This window comes from Dromaius novaehollandiae, chromosome 18 (assembly GCF_036370855.1).
Source record: "Dromaius novaehollandiae isolate bDroNov1 chromosome 18, bDroNov1.hap1, whole genome shotgun sequence".
In the NCBI taxonomy this organism is placed as follows: Eukaryota; Metazoa; Chordata; class Aves; order Casuariiformes; family Dromaiidae; genus Dromaius; species Dromaius novaehollandiae.
In genome coordinates, this window is record NC_088115.1 from 13375059 (window position 1) to 13396897 (window position 21839).

Consider the following 21839-nt stretch of genomic DNA (forward strand, 5'->3'; position numbering starts at 1 on the left):
TCGAGAAAGCCTCCAGACTGCTATGTAATAATTCTCTGATTTACCTCTGGTAATGAAACTTGAGCCAGTGATAATATATTAGCAGCTTTCAGCACTATGGTGTTCCATGCGTTGTTTAGATACTAAGTTTTTTGATAACTGCTACAAAGACCATTGTATAATTGCTATCCATAGATCTTATGCACCTGCAGATTAAGAAAAAAATCCAGATTATTTTTAAAAGCACCTCAAATTCAGCAAAGCTTCTGAACACAAAAATATATACACAATACTTAAATTTTGTTTTCATTCTTAGTTCTGATGAAAATTCTTATATTAAGTTGCTGCATGCTGTTAAATTCTATGAAATAATGGTGCAGATTCACAGACAGCTCCATAAATTTGCATGATAGAAAATATTTGATCAGGCAGTAGGCAGAGTGAGTAATAACTTTCTCCTAGTCTGTAAGGTGGAGAGAGAATCTGTATTTGTGTAAATTATGCTGTTTTAACAGTATGCTTGGAATGATGCTTTCAGTTTCCATTGCCACTTTCTCCTTCAGCCATTACTCTAAACAAAATGCATTTGTTAGAAACTTGGGTGATATGCAAGAGCTGTTATGTGGTCAACACACCATGCAAGTTTTGTGTGTTAGTTTATCATCACACTAGTATTATTGTATAAAATTCAGATTTGTATCTCCTTAACTAGGTAGTGATACCGCTGGCACTGAGAATTGAAATCAAGGGCTAGTAATGATGCACGTAATCCTCTAATTAGATAAATAGATAGTCAAGGTTCTCTGGCTTTTTATAAATTGAGATGCTGGTGAATGGGTAACGTGGGCATCTTGAGAGAGTATTAGTGTTTCTGTAATAGAAATTCATTAATTTTATATGATAGTCATTGATGTTTAGTTTAAATATGTAATCTACCAGAGAATGGCAAAAATACATAGGCTTTGTTAGCCTTCTGTAAGGTAGAAGGGTAAGTTATGTCCTCTGTTTTTGAAATTACCACTTCCTAGAGTCAGAACAAACTTACTAAATGAGAAAATGGTATGGTTTTGTTCTAGAGCACAGAATGTGGCCTACATTTGTCAGTTATTTTTATTTTTTTACATATATATATACACACACACACACACACACACACACACACACACACACACACACACACACCCCTTATAAATGCTAGTTTTATGGTATTAAGTATTTTTGTAATATTCTTGTGATACAGCTTCACAATGCTGTGGCTGAAATGGAAAAGGAGAAGTTTAATATTCAGAAGAAACACACAGAAAACATTCAAGAACTGCTTGAGGACACCAATGTTCGTCTTAGCAAAATGGAGGAAGAATACTTGGAACAGATAAAGTCAACTGTATGTTTTTTGATGAATGTTTAATTCCCTTTATTTCCAGAGGTACCCTTTCTAGTGTTTATGCATGTTGGATGTCAAATTGAAGTTGTGCCTACCTAAAGTCCTAGTATTCTTTTTATTCCCACACTTTTTGTCCTGTATTTGAGTGATGGCCTCATAGGCAGAAACTCACTTGTGATGGCCGCTGATTTGACAAATAGAAACAAATTCTTCCCTGATCACAGAATTGCATGGAAAACCTCACATCAAGTAGAAGCCTTTGTGTTGCAAAGGTACACAAAATCTCAGGAGTAGGTGTAGTGTCAGATACGAAGTAGTTTGCTGTGTAAATTGTAGAAAAGCAAGCAACTGTTAATAAAAATGAAAAAGTCTCCTTAATAAAACATCCCATTCTTTTTATCAGTATGAGACATGAAGAGAACTGAATGAGTGAAAGGACAGTGTCAAATAAACTTTATTCTCTTATTAATGAATGTTGAATTTAGAAATTAGCATTCAGATCATGTCATAGGTACCGGTAAATACAGAGAAAAATGGACACAGTCTGTCAGCAAGATTGAATTTAAGAACCATCAAAACTAGACAGATCTTGCTGAGCAGCTTCTGATTTAATAATTAAACAAGGTAGAGTTCAAGGCAGGGCTTAAGATGAAAGACTAGACTGTCACTGAAAATTAGGGTTTTTCCCTCTCTCTCTCCCTCTTTCTTTCTGTTGTTTTTGGTATTTCAGAGTTCTTTCCTTGTTCAGAGTTTTGCACTGTCAAGAATGCTATTGGAGCTAGCAAATAAAATTCACTGGACGATTAACTAGTATTATTGAATTGATAAGTAGGGTTTTTTTGTCCATTGAGCAAGTACTAATTTCCTGGGAGGAAAAAATTAGGATACGTAGGGCTAGTTACGAAGCCCGCGTGGTTTGTCATTAATAATTACAAAATGCGAAAGCAACAGTGTATTGCTAAATTGAAAAACATGCTATGATTTATTAAAGCATTGTGAGATCTTAGCTGTAGCATTAGAAACATAGTAAATCTGTCCTCTCCCATTTTCAGCCATCTCTGATCTCCGTCCCTAGCAGTAATGTTTCAGCTTCATGTAAAAGAATATATAAGGGCAGAGGTAGGAGGGAATGTGGACCCTCTGTCCTAATGATTGCCTGGATTTGGGCCATTGACTCAAGGTTTGGTTAGTCAAATTATTCCAAACTGAAATGAGGTCTACTGAGAGCAGTGAACTGTGTGTACAGTAAATAATATTAAATATTGTAGAATTACCCTAAAATCCTACAAAGTGACACACAAACTGACTTTTTCAATGAAACCCCTCATCTGAAAGTTAACACTCTTCTTATTTGCTTCTTACCCAATTGCCACGTAGAATTTTCCTGTTGTATACTTTGCAAGACTGACCGACTATAGTAAAACATGTTTTCATAAATAATAATGTTACATAGTAAGGAATATGTCGTACATGCAGACAGCATTTTCATTTTCTAGTATTTTAGTCTGTATTTCATGATATTGGTGCTTAATGTCTGTCCTTCCTACTTTAAAAGATTTATACTTCAGAAATGAGTTGCAAATGAAAGCACGCTACTTTGGGGGGGGGGGTTAGACATGCACATTTTGAAGGTTGTGTGGTTCTTCCTTTTTTTTTTTTTTTTTTTTTTCCTCAATACAACATAGAATCTACTGTCATGATTGATCACAGCTTTGCTATTGTAACTCTTGTGTCTCTGGACCACCAAAGAACCTTGTTGCTCTAGGCTACTGAGTAACTACAGGGGTGTATGCTAATTTATTCTGGTGGTTTCTTAACAATGACCTATTCTTTTAGAACCAGATGGTCAAAGAACTGGAGGCTCGTGTCCAGCAGTTGACTGTTGAGGCTGAAAATAGTAATTTGCAGCGTCAAAAATTATCTCAAGAAAAGATTGATGCAGAGCAATGTTACCAGGCAATATGCTCTGAACTTCAGGAAGTGAAAGCAAGGTAATTAAATAGTGGTTGCTGCTTTTAACTTTGAAGAATATGGAATTTCCAAAACCAAACAATACTCATTTTATTTCAAGAACCCAGTGAATGGTAAGTGGCTTTAGCAAGCTGTCATGAAAATGTACTAATGCAAAAACTGGTTTTGGAACTGACCAATATGTCGCAAGTATATTATCTTTCCATTGTTTAAATACACTTCATTCCATTACAGTGAGCACATGGAACAGTTAGACTTGCCTACTCTGTAGAATTGATACAAAACAGGTAAAATGCCAAAATATGAAAGCAATTTCCATATTCTGTTTGCTTACTACTTGTAGGCACAGCTCACTTCAGAAAGACAGGGACCGTATTATACAAGAATATGAGGAGAACATTCAGCAACTACAAAGTAAATATGATGTTGATATAAATTTTATAAAACAGGAACATGCTCTCTCTGCAGCTAAGGTATGTTTCCATGTATAATAAGCATAAAAATGCTTGCTTGCTAGTTGTTTATTTTTGAACTGGTCTCTTCAGCATTATAAATGTAATGCATGTGAATAAATCCAGGGAACTGTTCAGTTGCCTAGGTTGTTCATGTGCATAACTTTAAAAAATTGTGATTTAAGTTTTCATGTCCAAATTTGATTGAAAAATTGACTGAAGTTGACTGAGAATTTGGGGGAGGAGGGTTATTTGTATGTATACATAGAGGTGGTATTTGCATGGCTAGTTCAGCTAAGGCTCAATTAATATGCTCATTGTGTTTGTGTTGCTGTAAATGTTCAGGGTGCCAAAGAACCTCAGCATGCTTAAAGACTTAGTGCTTTCATAAGGCATCTTCAACAGATTATTTCTGGAAAAAATATCTTCCCTCATGCATTCGAAGACATATTTTCTTGTCTGTCTTTTGTATGGAAAACTGTCGTGTATTTATGTATTTAAAAAGTTATTTTAAATTCCATAAACATAAATTTCCCCAAAATGCAATAAATCCAATTTTGTACACAAATATCTATGTTGATATGTTGTGCATGCTCTGGCAGATACATATATGTTATATATTTCATACCATTTTGAAGTTAACTAACTGTAGAAAAGGTTCATGTTTTAAATACTCTCTGCTAATCCTTAGAACCCTGAATAAATGGAATCTTTTGTATTTATTTAGTGAAATTCTGGGGGCTTTGATACTTACTCCATTTTCTTGATATTTTCCTTTCTTTCAACTGTTAGTGTCAAGGTGATGTGGAGTTTTGGTTTTTTATTAGTTATTTTACTGTGGTTTTGTTTACATTTTTAAGTTGAGCAAAGTAACAGAAGTGAAATAGCTGGAGCTGGGAACTGATCGATTTTCTTTCCAAGTTGATTATTTTTGCCAGTTTCCAGTCAACTTTGGAAGGTAAATTTAAAAAGGTAAAAGTTGTATCTGTAGAACTAATGCAGAATGTAAGAAAAAAATTCCTTCTTCTATTAAATCCCTACAGGCATCTAATGTGATTGAAGAATTAGAACATAATGTGTCTCTGTTAAAACAACAGTTACAAGAATCAGAACATCAAAGGCAGCAACAGCTGAGGGTAAGCCCTGATTTTTTTTCTTATTTATTTTTAAGAAACTTTTTTCAATGTTTAGATAGCCAAACTAATGTACATATAGATACGTATTGTATCTAAGGTTGAATAAAAAGTATGATTAAAAGAGATCATTTAAGTATGATTAAAAGAGATCATTTTATGGGTAAGAACAGAATTTTTACAGGAACTTTTTGACTATTTGTCTTAAATGATATGTTAAACCAGGAGAAACATGTATCAATGGGTTATAGGGAACCATATTAAAAAATTGAAAAGGTCTTTTTGCTTTCTTAAACAGCATACATTCTTAAGTAAGCTTCAATATTGTATTTATTTCTGTTGCTTTTTAACAGTTCAGTTCATTATTCCATCTTCTCATAGACATATAAATTAATCTTTCTATCTTAGGATAATGACTACATTTCTTCATGTATCAATCCTATTTGAGTTTTAGCATCTACTTGTCCTCCTTTCTCTTTCAATATACAGTTTATATAGTGCAGAATAGCATTTTAATAGGTCAGGAGAGCTAGTTGCTTTTGCTCTTTAGAAGTGCTGAACCATGCCTTTTGGGCTAGTTTTTGTTATGCGTGGATATTTTTGCTGTTGGTTAGACTTTGGTTTTTTTTTTTTTTTTTTTTTTTTTTGGTAAGTCAAGGAGAGACTTCCTCTTCTGCATGACTTAAAGTCCAATAGTATTCCTCCCATCTTGAGCTTCTGAGCAAGGAGCTAAAATCTGTAATTCATCCTATGACTTCTTATCTCTATTTAGAAGCCTTTTTGAGCTAATGAAATAGTAAAGATAAAGTGGTGTCTTTTCCATAATTTAAATAATAGATAAACGTTGATTAAAGAAAGAATTTTTTAATGATGAGACAAAGTGGATTTTGAATTCTTACGGACTATGCTGTATTATAGCAAAATAAGTGGGTGCATTTAATGACTGCCTTGAAATGAAAGAAAAACGTGATTTGTCTGTTTAAAATACACATCTCTATTTGCAGGATCAGGACTACAAGTTTCAACAGGACAAACTTCACTTGGAGCGTGTGTATGAAAAACAGGTACTGTGTTAATGTAAAATGTTATCCACATTTCCAAGTTTGTTGTATGCAGCCACTATGTTGTTTAAATTCTGAAGCCCTCCCCCACAATAAATTTTGAGCAGACTAAGGATATGCAAATAATGAAATCTAACACCCACTGTGAAAATGATCAGCTTTTAAACAAGGATAAACAAGGATAAAATATTTAGCAAAAGTGTAGTATCAGTAGCTTGAAACATGGTAATGCATGCCCTTTAATTCACTTTGAGTGGAATTAATTCCAGCTAAGAAGATGCAGTACTTCCAGTGCTCTTACTGTAAATTTTTTTTCATTATTTTGTCTCTTTTGTGGGCAGCTATTGAGGTTGTAAAAGAAAAATGGCAGTGACAGAGGCTGGATATGGAACAACTGTTCACTGTGTCTCAGTGCAAGAAGTGGGAGGCCTTAAGTGAAACTAGCAGATGGCAGTTTCAAAACAAACTTTTTCACACAATATATGGTGAATCTGTGGAGGTCTGCCGTAGGATACTGTGGAATCTAAACATTTCACATGGGCTGGAAAAATAATTGGACAAATTCAAGGAAGATTGGCTTAGGCTATTTAAGTAGGGAGGTAATACTTCTGCTTCCAGATAACTATAGTTTGTGATTGTGGAGGCTGGGAGAGCGTACCAACACAGCATCGCTGTGTGCTTGTCCTCTTCTTACGCTCTCTTGCTGGCATCTGATGCTAACTGCTATTACAGCAAAGATACTATTGAGTAAGATAAACCGAAATGAGCCTGACCTGTTGCCAATGTTCATATGTTCTTCCATACTTTCTCCCAATATATCTTTATTCCATACTTTTCTGCGATTTGAATGTGTTCTCTATATATTGTTGACATGCATTGCTTTCACATCAGAAAATTAAATTAAAAAAATGTAGTTCTTAGCAGGAGCAGTTTATTGTAAAGCGCTCTGCAAATACTGTCCTTTCCTTTAAACTTTAAGCATCAATAGATTTCAAATTAAAGTTAATTTTTAATGGTATATGTTCAGCTCGTGCAGTGTTTAATAAGAGTGTGTATTAGATGCTTTCTTAATGGAAAGAATGTGTTTTTTCAAACGTCATTTTCAAATGTGGCAACTTTATAGCATAAAATGATGAATTGCAAACACAGCTACTAGTCATTTACTAAGAGCAATTGAAACATGGATTTTAGTGGGTTTTTGATTTGAGTTAGTTCCTTCTGCTGACTTGATTTTAAATACTTTTTTCATTACAAGATATGTTTTGGTTTAACCTAGGCTTCATTTGTCTTTTTACCAGACTGAGTTATAGTTGGTTTTGACTGTTGTCCTCAAGAAGGGCCTAGGACTGGAATAGTACTGCAGGTCAGAATAAAAGCATATCAGCAAAATTTGGATATCTTTTGGCTACTGAGGTACAGTGAATGTTGGTTTATTGGAGCAAATCAGCTCTTCTGAGAGCTGATATGCACAGATTAAATGTGGCTGGTAATGCTCCCAGGCACTAAGTCCACGTGGTGTGGAATGGCCCACGTCTACACGAGTAAAACTTCTTATTCTGCACAGCAAGGTGGTTGCATCCATGTCACCTTTTTGAAGGGGTGCCTGTCCTGTGCTAATGCTGAACAAGTTTTGAGGAATGCTACTTCGCATTGGCTAAAGGATATCAGCAATCACTCTATTTAGTAAGCGCAGACATTCAAGTTCCAGTGCTCAGAAACTAGTATGAACATAGTCTGAGCGTCTGAACTGAGGATAGCTCTGAAAATGTATTACCTTTACATAAATAGCTCGAGATGAGTAATTATATCAGTGTGATGTTTGGGTAGACTGCAAAACTGATCTAAAAAGCCAGACGACTTGCCAAACCTTAGAATACTTTAGAGAGATGAGCTGCTGAGTACCTTTCTGATCTTCTCTGTGTGGTTTAGATCTGCTTTAGTTCAGTGATTCTGTTACTCTGCTGTCCGAATGGCATGGTGAAGAGCTTAGAAAGATGATGTTGCATATTGTATAGTGGAAATAATTGATTGTTTCAAATGAGAGGGGACTCTGGAGAACTGCAAGTTGTTTAGTCAAGGGAATCGCAGGGTCTGTAATGCAGGATTGTCTGCAGACTGGGGAGAAATTGTGCTGTGAACAGAACCGTGTTCTCCAAGAAAGACATTATTGCACAAATATTATGTTCTACACAATGCTGTTCAAAAATTTTGGAAGTTATTTGTCACCTCTGTCTTGTTGACAATGCTTAATGATAGTTTAATTTCAAAGAGTTGTTTTTTGATGTCTTGTGTTGTCTGTGGCTTTAGTTTAAAGGTTTTTGATAAAGGAATGAGTTTGACATACTCAATAAAATTCTGCATGGTTTTTTTGACTACATCATAGCCCTTCTTTTTACAAGGGGTTAAATCTTTCAGTTTCTTTTTAATAGTATAATTCAGGTCTTAGCTGGTGTATATGAAGGTCAACATATGTATTCAAGTTTCTTACTATAATTATTTGATATTAACAATGCATCTGGTTGGAATCACTATTTCTTATGCTGTTCAAATTTTTAACAGTCTCTCTCATTTCTCTGGTATTTCAAGATTTTCTATTACAACCTCAAGCTAAAAAGAGAGAGGGGCTGCCATTATTGAGGGAATATTTCATTTGACTCCTATAATAAAATGAAACTCATTTCAGCAGGCATGTAACTGTGTATTGGTAAAAACAAAAAACCTTTGTTTTCGGTAGATAACTATAGCAGTTTGCATATTCAGAAATTTTGATTCAACTGTGTGCTTTGAAAATAAAATCTTTGAGAGCAGAGGAGTAAATACATGCGAGTGATCTATTGCTATAAATCCATAAAATAGTATGGATTGGCCCATAAAATACTAAAAAGGAGCTTGCCTTCAAGTGAGGGAATAATGAATTCCGTGGAGCAATCTGTTCCCTTAAGTACCTTCCCATTATCTCATAATCTTTATTGGTCTACAGTGGCTATTCCCTACTAGGATATTTAAACATCAAACAAATAATAGGTAGTAACCCTAAATGTCACTGTTTGATTAAATGTGCTTATCTGCTGAATCAGGAACCAGTTAGGCTAAATGGTTTTACAAGCAGAGGAAACACCTGCTTTTTACAAATAGTCTACTGCTTGTTTTCCAAACATTCAGCTAAGGCTAAGCACAGTGACAGTTTATTACTGAGCGCCATTTCTGAGCCAGCTGCTAAATATATTTTACTTTATCAGGATTGGTAATACCATCTTTCTATGCTGATGGACAGTCCTTCAGTTTTGAGGCTGTTTCAAACCAACTCATTAATCATGCTACCATGTAGTTAACAGTCATATGGAGCTGTTTACGCATGAGAATCTCTAAATTGTTTTTTCGTTGGCGGTATAAATATCTTGTGCTGTATTTGGTTAGTTATAAAATTAAAATAGCTAAGATGCTGTTTTATTTTAGACTTGAGTGTTCTTTTTCTGGGCGTAAGTTAGTTGTACGCTTATACAAGAGTATCATACCCCAGCATTTACAAACAATGTTTTTAATGTCTACATGCAAAATGGAAAAATGAAAAGTTTTCATATAATGATTCAACCACTTTATTTTTATCTTGGTGGATAGGGAGTTTTTTGGTTGTAATTCACTTTTTCTCAGAAAATTTGCTTTTCTTAGGAGTATCCACCCTCAGTTGGTTAATGTTTGAGTATGTATTATTCTCAAGTAATCTTATTCATTATCGTTATATTTGGTAATTTTTTTGTTTAAAAGAAATGATAAAAAGTAGTTATCTTTGAATTTGTATTCACAAATTGGTAAGTAGGAATTCTGCATCATAAAGCGATACAGAAATACGCTTAAAATAATGACATGTATTTTTGTCTTTTAATACAATTACCGATATTTCTTTGTTGTATAGAATAATACTCATTTTGAGAAGAAGCAAAATAACTCTATTGACCATATTCCCATACTTCATCTGTCTGTTAATGTTTGTTCTTGCATTTTTTCTTGCATTCTATATGACTTTAGAAACATCATACACATTGTGGTCTTTGTTAATGCAAAATAAATATTTAAAGTAAATAGTCTTTATAATTCAAAATAACAGTAATTTGTTTCATCAAACTTTGTTTTAGCTATAATGTAGTATTTTTTCCTTCAAATGGTAGATTCATGGCATCCGGAATGATCTTGATAAAGAAAGAGGGGATGCTCAAAAGAAAATTCGCAAACTGGAAGAGACTTTGAAGTAAGTGGCAAATGCAGCAGTTGTTGAAGCATCCCCAAGTTTTTAGCCAAACTTAGTAAATAGACATATGCTTTGTGTTGTCTAACAGCCCTCCTAGAGATTGTCTGGGAAACCTTTCAATTATAAAGACATATTTTCAGGGTTTTATTCAGCCATAAAAATTAAAAAAGCAAAGCAAAAACCATGCCACCAAAGTTGGTCAGCTTTCAAGTGGCAGAACTGTAAGGGAATGGAAGTTAGTGATTTTTCAAGTGTTTTTTTTCCTGTCAAGTGAACTAAACCAGCTTCAATTTGGAGTGGATATGTAGTACACAGGTAATGAAGTCTAGTTGCTTTGGAGTATTTAAAGGGATGGATAAAACTGAAAGATCTAATCTAAGGGTCTAATACAGTGGTGTGTTGTGCATATACTGTACAAATTCCTGTTCAGTACTTAGGATATTCATTTAGGTTCAGGAGAAGCCAGGAGGGGGACAAGTCTTTTTTTTTTTTTTTTTTTCCTCAGGTATATCATTTACATTTCAAGCTTGATTTTGATCTCAGAAATTATATTTGAATTGATTAGGTCTATCATATGATATCTGTGAATTTTTTAAATCCCAATCCCAAAACTAATGTGGATTTTTTCCTTGTCATTGTTACTGTACTTTCTTGTGTGCATATCTTTTTGTAGTGTAAGTGGCTAAAACATCTGTAAGCCTTTGCAATATCTGAATCAAAGCAAAGGAGGGAAAGCATATGGGTGTGCCATGAAAATTCAATATCATGCAAATATTTCAGCGCAGATATTTGGGGGGGTATGTGATGGTGCTATGCTCTTGGGATAGAAATTTTGGATTTTCATTTCTCAGAACTGCGTCCCATTAAGAACTCTCCTTATTCACTAACGCGAGCCTTACATCAGTGTCTAAAGAACATAAATTGTGTTGACAAAGTTGGTGAATGCATAGATACAGTATGCTTGGAGGAAATTAAAAAACACCCCCCCCCCCAAAAAAAAAAAAAAAATCTTGGGAGGGTACTTCTCTCCCCACAACCGATGCTTAGGCAATTCTGTTCAAGAGTTGAAAGGGAGTCATGTAGGACTTCACTGAGTCTTGATGAGCAGCATGTGTTTACTTGAGGGTATTGCTGCTGATTGAGAATGCTTTCTTTCCTTAGAGTTCTGCTTTCCAGAAGACTCTGGGATTTAAACGGAAGAAATGGACAATAGGGAATGATATATTGCCTGAGAATCTGATCTCCAAACACTTGGCTCTGCAAAATAGTGCTTTTATAAATTTCAGCAGCGGGACTGCTTTGTTAGACCACGCCAGTGGCAGATACTTAACAATACAAAGTAAATTTATCTAATACAAAGTGTGCAGAGACTGGTTAATTTTATGACATATTATGAGCCATTATTAAAGCATCTCAAACTGTTTCCCTTTGCTGGTTAATCTTATTGATAGCTGTCTTAGTGACATAAACAGGAGATGGATAAATCTGACAACTTATTAAATTGGGTACCCCAAACCCATTAATTTTCTTAAAAATGCAATTTTTCAAATATAGCTGGAATTCAGCGAATTGGTGTGCAGCAAACTTGAGACACTTTTCATGAGCTTGAAACAGCTTTTTTTGCCAACCTTGTACTTGAAAAACTAATCAGGATGCCACAGGTTTGATACTTTCTGAGCAGAGGAGTGGTTTACATACAGCAGATGCACATATGACAAGATTAACTCTCTTTTGTTTTCCTCCTTCCATTTTTGATTATGTAAAATATTTCCTTATCTTTAGCCTATTTAAATTCAAAGTTATAGAAATAATTTCTAATAAAAACAGAATATTCTGAAACAAACTGAAGTTATTTGCTAAAACAACTCAGTTAAATGTTACAATATATCTTATCTAGACTGATAGACGCATTGCGAAGATGCTTTTAGTCAATAAAAGTCACAGGACTGAAGTCTATATTCCTTTATTTCTAAAATCTCCTAGGTATTTGGCATCAACAGAAACTGTTTTATATCATTACAGATATTAATAACTATAGCTTTTAGTCTCCAGATTTTTTTATGCTGTATATCTTTTTGTAGTTTTAGAGAGATTGCATTCCCTTAATATTATCAACTAAACTTAATCTTTTAGTATTTCAACATCTTACTCATTGATAGTGTAGTTCTCCTATCTTCCATGGCTTTCAAATGAGGTGTCAGTTTGCGGTTACTTTACGTTGAGGATGCTTCATGAAAGGCGTCTGGATTTACAGTGCACTGGTTGCTCAGAACTTGCTCCCCGCGTGGGTGCTCTTCCCGCAGGGTAAGCGTGGTGGTGCTCCACTGCAGTCGAGTGTTCATGAAGTGGGTCAGCGTGCTGTAGATTTTGAGCTTTGTAGTTAACAGCACTGTACTGAGAAGCTATGCAGATAGCTTAGGAGGTCCTAACTTATTTCAGATATTCCCTGGCATTAAACATAGGTTTAATGTTAGGGTTAGAGTAAGGGTTTGAAAGATAAGAGTTTTCAAGAGCCCACTTTACTGCTAGGTGCTTCAGGGCCCACAAAGCTAAGATGGTGTTGGAAGAGGCCAGTGCCAACCTTCTGTTTTGGATGGATGGGTCCTTTGGCTAAAACTGAAGGTGGGTCAGCCTCTGGGGACCTAGGAGCCCTGTAGATGATTTATTACTGGTTCCATAAGCTTAAGGAGTTGTTGGTAAAGGTTAACAGTAGCTGATGATTTTATTGTAAGAATGGGTCCCTGCCTATAGTTATGTTAGAGTTGACATTTGAGAGTCTACAGATTTGGGAATCTAGTTTCAACCCCCCATGGCTTGCTGGATGCTGCAGGTTTAGAAAAAGGCTACCACTGATGGAGGCCAGTGCAGGCTTTGTCTCATACTGCTGGGACTGGACAGATGGTTGTGGTTAGGATTGGGGTTAGGATTGGTGCATGACAGTTTAAAGGTATATCTAGACTACTTCCACTACAGCACATATTCCACTACAGAATATACCTATTCTAGGTTTTGCAAAGTGTCTTAGATTGGGGCTTGTCTTCTGATGCAAGCTATTCATGTTGCAAAGACTTTCCCCAGGTCACCTTTGTGTGTGCCTGTGTCACGCTGTTTCTGAGTGTCTAGGCAACTTTTTGTGGGGTTGTGGATTTTGTTTTATTTATTTATTTTATTCAGGGTGTCTGAAATAACATGAAGATTGTGTCAGAGACCTCCAGAATGAGACATTATAACATAGTAAGGATATGTGGTGCATGTCCTTGACTGTTCGCAGCATGAGGATATTTGGGAGGCCTGCTCCCAAAGTGTTGAAGGATTGCGTAGGATGGAGGAAGCCACCCATTCTTATGATTTTGGTCATACTACCTGTGTGGTAGTGCTCTGCGGTACCCTATTCCCATAACTGCACCCAATTTTTTGTCGGGGAGAGCTAGCTGGTTCTCTAAAGGAAACAGGGGAGCAAATGAATTTACATGTAATATTGAATTGGACCTTGCAATTAAGTTATGTAGTATAGATTCATCAGTACTCTTTGAATCAATATGAAGTAGGTCGCTTAATTCTCAATCAAATGTTGGTACAGAGTAGTTAGCATGTTGTAAATTCTCAGTTAACTGAAATTAATCTTTTGAGAAGCAGTATTCATAAATGAAAACTTTGTCATGACTATTTATAATATTAAACTCATATGCACTCTGCTACACATAATGGCATTTCATGCTCTCTTAATTTAAAATGGAATATATATTTTAATTTTTGAAACTGCTTACTGTTTGATGATAGTTATACTACAGTACTTTCGGTTGTTTTACAGCTGTGATTTGGGGTTAATTTTAAGACAAACAGTAATTATTTTGTCATTGAATAGAAATAGAAATTGGCTTTCATTCTTATTTTTGTCTGAATGGAGACAGAAATGCTCCTAAAGATTGAAAAATACTTTACTTGCAGAAGTATAGTACCCTATTCTAAGACCAGCATATACTCTGCAGGCCTGTTTTTTCAGATTTCGATGCCGGTACAAAACCTCTGGTCTGTTAGCTCACATGAAAGGCTGTCCATAAGCTTTATCCTTTGAAACTGAATGAGCCACTAAAAATTGTTGATAAGAAGATATTTTTGGTATGAGAAGTAGTAATGTTCCTGATGGTCTTGTCAGCCTTTATTCCAAGAGGAAGCGATAGCAGCTATAGAACATACAAATCGGAGATCTAAATGGCTTATTACATGTATTTTGGCAGATTCACTGCTTTGGCATCAGTATGTTTCTGATCAAAGATGCGTCAGTGCATAGGAGTGATAAGAGCAGACTCACTGCGTGCCCAGTGTAGGAGAACTGCTAATCCTGCAGAGCTTACTTTCTGGAAGCCAAGCTGTTTATTCACTGCCAGTGTATCTGGACAATATTAAGATTTTTATATGTATGTGTTTACATATGATATGTTTGTGTGCAAACAGTAAGTAATAAGCAGTAGCAGTTTTGTAAGTTTTAGAGAAATGGATGTCTTCCTTATGTTTTTTTCCCATTATCACAAAAATGAGTCCTGTAGGCAGCTTCTGGTTATTAATAGGAATTAGCAACCTTTTATGTGAAATGCTTTATTTTGTTGTATTTCTTTGACTATTTGCAGAATAAAATTAAGTAATTACAAGCTAAGCCAGGCAGACACAGTAAGCCTTTTTAAAACAACCTTATCTTCCTTGAGATGGATGAAAATATAGTTCACCATCTTCAAATAGAAACTATGTCTTGTGGGACTGTAGCTCAGAACCCAGTAGGTACATCAGTGATTTCTCATAAACCACTTTGATCTGAATGCACTTTGATTCTGCAATGGCCACAGGATTATATCTTGAGTAGCGAGTCAGCTGCAAACACACAGAAAGGGAAGCGGTTAGGCATTTCAGTGATTTCCCCCTTTACCCCCCAGTGGTGTGACAGCAGACACTGTTATTGCTGTTTCCAGCATATCCACATAGATGCATAATGAAAGTGATTTGAGACAGCATGTGGAATAGTAAAATTCACATTTCTAAAAGTATAATTTACTTCAAATAAATAGATGGTATTTCCAGAGTTTTAATACTGAATAGGAGTTTATATAGTTTATGCAAGTTCCTTTTTTCTGAAGTTTACGGTGGAAATCTTTGTCAGAAATAAATCTTTTGCACAAGAATTGCTGTAATACTCATGACCATTGTTAGTGATTTGTACATATAAATTTCATATTTAGCGTAGGCAATACATGTCACAGCTATTGCCTAATAGCAAAAAAAGACTGCAAGAAGTACTCGAAGGATTTTTCTAGAATATCATTTAAACTGCATTTATATAATAGCAATCTACTCTGTAAAAGCTTCTGTCTAATTACTTGGGGGGAAAGGTTGTTTCTCTAATCCCTTTAGTTCGGTTGCATGAAATATGTCATGAGAGTGGGTTACTTATAGGCTAAGTCTCTGCTTCTTACCCCTTTTATTTTAAGTAGAAGAGTAGGAAATAAGAGGTATAGTTATAATATGATTTGTCACATTCCAGACTCACTTGAATACAACAGATGGGGAAAAAAATGTATATCCATTTGTTGCTAAAGAAATTACTTAGAGAGGGAAAAAAATGATCTTACTGACCACACAGCAGTACTGTCTAGGGTAGTTCTTGAGAAGATCTTGTGCTCTGTGAAATTTGGACACCTATTTATTAAAAATATTTACCTTGCCTCTGCTGGTATAGTAACATCTGATCCATAGGGAGGTATTTCCCATTTTATTGAAGAATGGGAATGAGGAAGCCTAGAGACATTTAGGGAGATGAAAACAGACATGATCTTGATGTGATTCAAAAATAAAGCCAGGACTTGGATGTTAAAGGCTAACAGCCTATCTTTTTCACTATTTACTCTTATTTCTATTCCAGTGATCATCTTTAAAGCAGCTTTGCTGCATTTGAGTAATATTACCAATATTACTGCTGTAGTAGTACTGCAGGTAGGGGATTTATGAACTTTCCTGAAGACTTAACAGATTGTCCCCCCCCCCCCCCCCAGATAAATAATTGTATAAAAATGTTTATTATTATAATGGAAATGTTCAGATTGGACTGTACTATTTATCATTTGCAGATACTTGTACCAAGTTTCAAGTGTTAAATATTTATGCTCCCTTCAGTTTGAAGCTGCTGTGCACATCTTCAGCTGTGAAGACTCTTGCTGTGTCTTAAGTAGCAGACAATAGTAAATAGCTGTCTCAATTAGTAAACAAAAACTCTGAAGTTATATCCAAATTGCTTTTATAAAAAGATGTGACATTCTGAACTGTTAATGCTTTTGTCTGTTTGGTGCATGAATCACAAGTATTAAATGATTTCTTTTCAACAGAAGGTGTACTAAATCATGACCTCCGACATTAGCTCTCAAAACAAAGAACAAGATGAGCTCTAGCCCTCTGACTACAAAATCATTTGAGGACATATTGAAAGTAGTAGTGTCTTAAAATATATATCCTTTCATTTTACTGTTTCTCTTGGTTCTAAAATAGCATTGTAACTACAGACAACTACCATCCTAGCCATTGCAGATATTTCTGAAAGAATTATGGCAGTAATTTCATGAAGCAGTAGTGGAAGTGTTTGTTCAATAGGGGTCTTGCAGGCAATAAGAACATGTTACATTAATGATTTAAATAGTCACAGTTTAATGTTAGGGTAGTAGTCTTAGCAATGACCTTGAAGGCTTTGCATAAGAAGTATTTTAGTTCAGTACCAGTTATTATTTACAGTCAGCAGAAGTGCATGTAGTCTAAGGTTGCCATCAGTTATTTACTCATAAACAGAGGAACTTAGACTGTTGTTGCTTAAGACCAGAGAAAAGAATGAGGTCGCATAGAAAGAGCAGAACGGCCACGTGCGTTACTGTTATTATTTATACACTCCATCAGTGTATGAGGTACAACTGCCAGCTTAATCTTCATCAAGGTGGATATCAGGTGTATAATGGAAAACATCTGCTTTTACAAAATTTACCTTGAAGTCCATTTGTATATAATTAGTAATAATATATTTTTAACTAAAGATGGCAGTAAAAAATAGGGTAGATTTGACTGCATAAGTAAACAGAGTTCATTTTAGGTATAATTTTTTTAAAGTGTGAACACAGCCTATATTTAGACCATCTCAATGTTAATGTAATCTTTGGTTTTGCCACTTCTGTTCTGGAATCCATAATACCGTTATGTCCGTGTAGGTACGTAAAGTTTGTCCATCTTGAGAAGGCATTTGTATAATAAGTTGTAAGCATATGTAAGAGATGATTGTTAGCTTTTTATCATCTTTCTTCCTAACTTCTCAACATCTGTCACCTGCATGGAAATGCAAACTTCTTGCTGCTGACAGTTTCTCAGAGTGGTGGTGGTGATGATTCTTATATACTGGAAATAATTATGGGATCTCATTTAATTCTTTTGCATGTCTCATGCACAAATTAATATTTTCGTTATGCTACTAAAACATAGCTTTCCTGAATTCTTACTCTTCTAACCTGTAGGAAACAAGCTTTCTTTAAGAAATGGAAGGAAATGTTACCCCTACAGGTGCATGCAGGCATTTAAATTTAACACAGAACTGTCAAGGAATACGTGCGCATAATCTGCAGTTAAATGCTTCATGACGTGCTTCGTCTCAATTTTTGCCATTTTTTTTTAAACCTGCTTAGGGGGCCAAATCTCAGCACTTTGCAAGTGGTGATGATACAGAGCAAATGTTTAGCAGCTGGTTTATTGAAAGTCACTCAATAAAATTGTTTGTTTACATAAGAAACTAGCAACACCTCTCTTCTCCATTGCTTCTCTACTTCTCTTTTGAACTTGTTTAAAACTATTCTGGGGAGGAGAGAGGGATTAAAGTTTCCAGAAAGTAACAAGCCATTCCTATCTATTAGTAGATCTGTATTTTTACAACAGTTAAAAACATGCACATACAGTTTTCACAGTATTTTGTGGTCTGTTTTAGATGATAGGCCAAAATTTTTCAGGCAAAATCTTTTCAATCAAAGGCATGGTATGAAGATGGAGCATGGCTGTGGAAGTTCAATAAAAATAAAGAAATAATAGAGAAATAATAAAGATAGAAATAAATAATAATTTCTTTTTCCATATATACTTGTGTACATGTACTTGTTTTCATTGGAAATCATTGACATGAGATTCAAAGAAAAGAATAAGGTTTCTTTCCAAGGATGGGGCCATAGTTTTGCTGCATAGTACTTTTAAAAGACTTCTGTTACTTCATTAATTTTCCTTATTCCAAATGTGATAGCTGTGTCTATTCTTTATGCCTCCACATGCCGATGCTTGAATCTACTATTTCTAGTGACTTTCTGTCAAGTGTGGTTTGATGTTACTGATGTATACGTTCAATTTTCATGCATGGCACAGTTATTAGTGCTACAAGGTTTTGTCTTGTAGAAAGTATCTAATTAAAAAAGAGCTGCCAGTCTTAGCGTTCTTGCCTCACCAGTGGCTAGTTTGGTGGGCCTGATGTTCATCTTTCACCATTAGCTGTTTGCTGTTCAAGTCCTTTGCACTAAATTGGGGCAGCAGTACTGAAGCAGAGCACATTCCATGTTCTTTCGAGCATGGATTCTGCTGACGTCGGAGTGTTTTCTTGTAATCACTGAAATTCAGAGATATTCTAAAAGTGAGACCAATAAGATTCATAGCTGAAAACGCTTGATTGAATGGCCTTTATGCCACAAAGGTAAAATTTGTTTCATGTAAAAAGAGAAGGCCAAGATGTTGTTTGGTTTGAAAGGTTCTTTTTGCTTTGATCAGGATACACAAAGATGTATCGCACTTTAGTACCAGAAGTTTTATGCATGGGTCTCTTACCCCTGGAGATTACTGAACTCTTGCAAAACTCCACTGTCTTTACACAGTTTTTCTTCTTTTGTATTATCTTAACAGGAACAATGTAAAAGAAAGAAAAGTACATAAATCTTAGAGAAATAGATGGCATACATAATGCTTCTAAGCTAAAAAAGAAGGAAGCAGATGAAGGCAAGGATAAATAAAAATGTGAAGATAAATGACAGAAGGAGATAGAATAAATAACTAAATGAAATTATATTTACTGCTATGTAGGCTGCAGCTGAATAATTTTGCATGTACTGGACAATGGACATGGACAATACTGTCGTGTTGGAGCCTAGCATGTAAAAAAAGTTAAAATTGGACTTTCAAAATATAAACAGATTATAATTTTAAGTTAATTATGAATTACAGTGGATCTTGAGAATTTATGACACCAGCCACTTTAAGAACTTTATTTCTGAATGAATTCTTCTTCAAAAACACTGTTCCGTAGATATTTCATTTCTTGTAGTGGTAAATGCCGTTTCACACAGAAAAATACGACCTCATTATAATCATTGATAAGATGATAAATACATGGAGTAGTAGCGTTAACCTCAAGTGGTTATTTTTCTTCCCTGTTGCTGTAAGTCGAATCCAGTTTCTGAATAATTACTTATTTCTAGGATAGTTGCCTAAGTGTAGCTGCTTTCCTGTAGTTAATTCCATTTTCCCTTGAAAATGAAGTATTTGTGTTTGTTTAGAGGACTTCTTGTAGGAATGGAAAAGCTATTACTATTTTTAAAGCAGGAAATAATTAAAGAAATATGCGAAGGCATTGTCTTTAATTCCAAATGTGGCAATAAAGAACATTAAGAGTCTGTACTCATGTTTGTGGTGTTCATCGTTCTCTTTTATTAAAAAATATTTAGTGTTCTCTTGTTACTACAGTTGCAATATAATGAAAAAAGCAAACCTTGTGATTTAAAACCGGTGGTGGTGGTAAGTGGATATACTATTGGATATAATTTTATTCTTTAAGGTTTTTTCTTTCTTTCCTTTTTTCCCCTTTAAGAGTCAGTGGAAAACCAGCCAGCTGTTCTCCACTTGGTGCTCTGCTTGAGCATCTGCAACCTTTTAGAGCAGAAGCAGTCAAAGTTTCCAGCATATTGTAAACATTCCTTTAGCTCCAGTGAACATGCTGACATAACCCTCGCTCTAGGGGGCACAACGTAAAGTATGAACAGGGGCCAAAAAAATGCGGTAGCTTTATTTAATGGTCTCACTTAAAAGAAAAAATAAAGTGTTCTATTAACTATTTACAGCCTTTCATTTTCTTTCACCAGTTTCTCTGGAGACCTACTGGTGATAATGAAATATGTATTTAAAGAAAAGCTCCAGTTGTACAAAAAAAAAATTAACTGTCAGTTTTTAATCCTTGTCTATATACAGCAGTTTGTCCCTAGACATGGTTATAGAGATATCGTATGACAACTTTTTAATGATAACAATTACAAAAGTACATCAATATTTAGTGGTATGAAATGAAAAGTATTGCCTTGTGATGTGAACAGCTTCAGTGTATGATGTGCTGTAACACTTAGATTAACTGCTGTAAACTGCTGTCGTAATAATTAAGGTCGTTAAGTGCTATAGATTCTGACCTCACTTAATGAAAATACAAATAATTAACACAAATATCAGAATAATTCCCTGAATGTTCTGAAAGGCTTACCTTTGATATTAACATATCTTTTAAATTCAGTGCATTATATTTCAAGACCACAACAAAACAGTGCTGAAAACATTGATGAAATGAGAAGAGCCTTCAGCTGGCCAAAGAAAATGATATGATTTAATTCAATTACTGATCTTTAATAAGCATAAAATGTTTCAGGCTATCACCTTTTTAGGTCATTTAAAAACTATTTACAAAAATAGTGCAGAGGAGGACTTTGACTCCTTGTCTTTTTTTGTTGTTGCTACGTAATTATATTTATGAAAGTTATACTTAAGTGACACAAAGAAGGAAGAATTTGATGAGCTAGATAAGACACTTAACCATTCCTCGGTCTTGAGTTGTCCATTACAACACCAATATTATTATTCCGAATCTTCAAGTACAGTGATTTTTAACCACAAAAAGTTTCCAAAAATATGTGCAATGAATGAATACTGTATTCTTGCACTTCCCTGTACATGTGAATGGTATGCTTGTGTTTTGGTTTCTTTATTTCCTCATTCAAAACTAGTATTTGATGTTGTAGCCATGATTTTCTAAGGATATAAAAGAAACAAGATTTGTGGGAAATAATATTTAGGTCAGGTAGCATGTAAGGAAGAAAAACAGGCTTTTTGATCCAGGGCATTTTCATCAGTGCAGACCTCTTTGAAATGATAAACCTGGCATACTTTAAGCTGAAGGAGTTAGTTTGGATGTTTCGTTTAGAATTGTGTATTGGAAAAATAATGTTTCAAAAGAAAAAAACAAAACAGTCTTTGACATCTTCTTTGACTTGCCAGCCACCCTTGGAACTGTTACTCTTTACATCTTGGCTACTATTTTGTTAATGATAATGACCGCTTTTGCCTGGTTCTCCTCCTCGGTAATCTTTTCCATAGTTTGTCTTTCAGAGGATTTATTTCATTCACTCTCCAGCTTTCTGCAGCACACCACTGTTCTCTGTTCCCTCTCTTTTCCTTCTCCATGCCTTTCTCTGGGTAATCTCATGAATCTATTTACTATCTGTGCTGCTGACTCTCTGGTCCACCTTT

The 21839-nt window shown here is 35.0% G+C and overlaps 1 protein-coding gene across 9 annotated transcripts in view; it reads left to right on the forward strand.

Moving 5' to 3' along the window:
* Positions 1-21839, forward strand: part of CEP112 (centrosomal protein 112) — a 182232-nt gene that overhangs the window by 43577 nt on the left and 116816 nt on the right. For all 9 annotated transcript variants that reach the window (XM_064522758.1, XM_064522757.1, XM_064522762.1 and 6 more), the window contains 6 exons: positions 1220-1363; positions 3200-3354; positions 3678-3807; positions 4830-4922; positions 5924-5983; positions 10147-10226. In XM_064522758.1, the coding sequence (XP_064378828.1) occupies positions 1220-1363; positions 3200-3354; positions 3678-3807; positions 4830-4922; positions 5924-5983; positions 10147-10226 (662 nt within the window). The remainder of the gene's footprint in view (positions 1-1219; positions 1364-3199; positions 3355-3677; positions 3808-4829; positions 4923-5923; positions 5984-10146; positions 10227-21839) is intronic.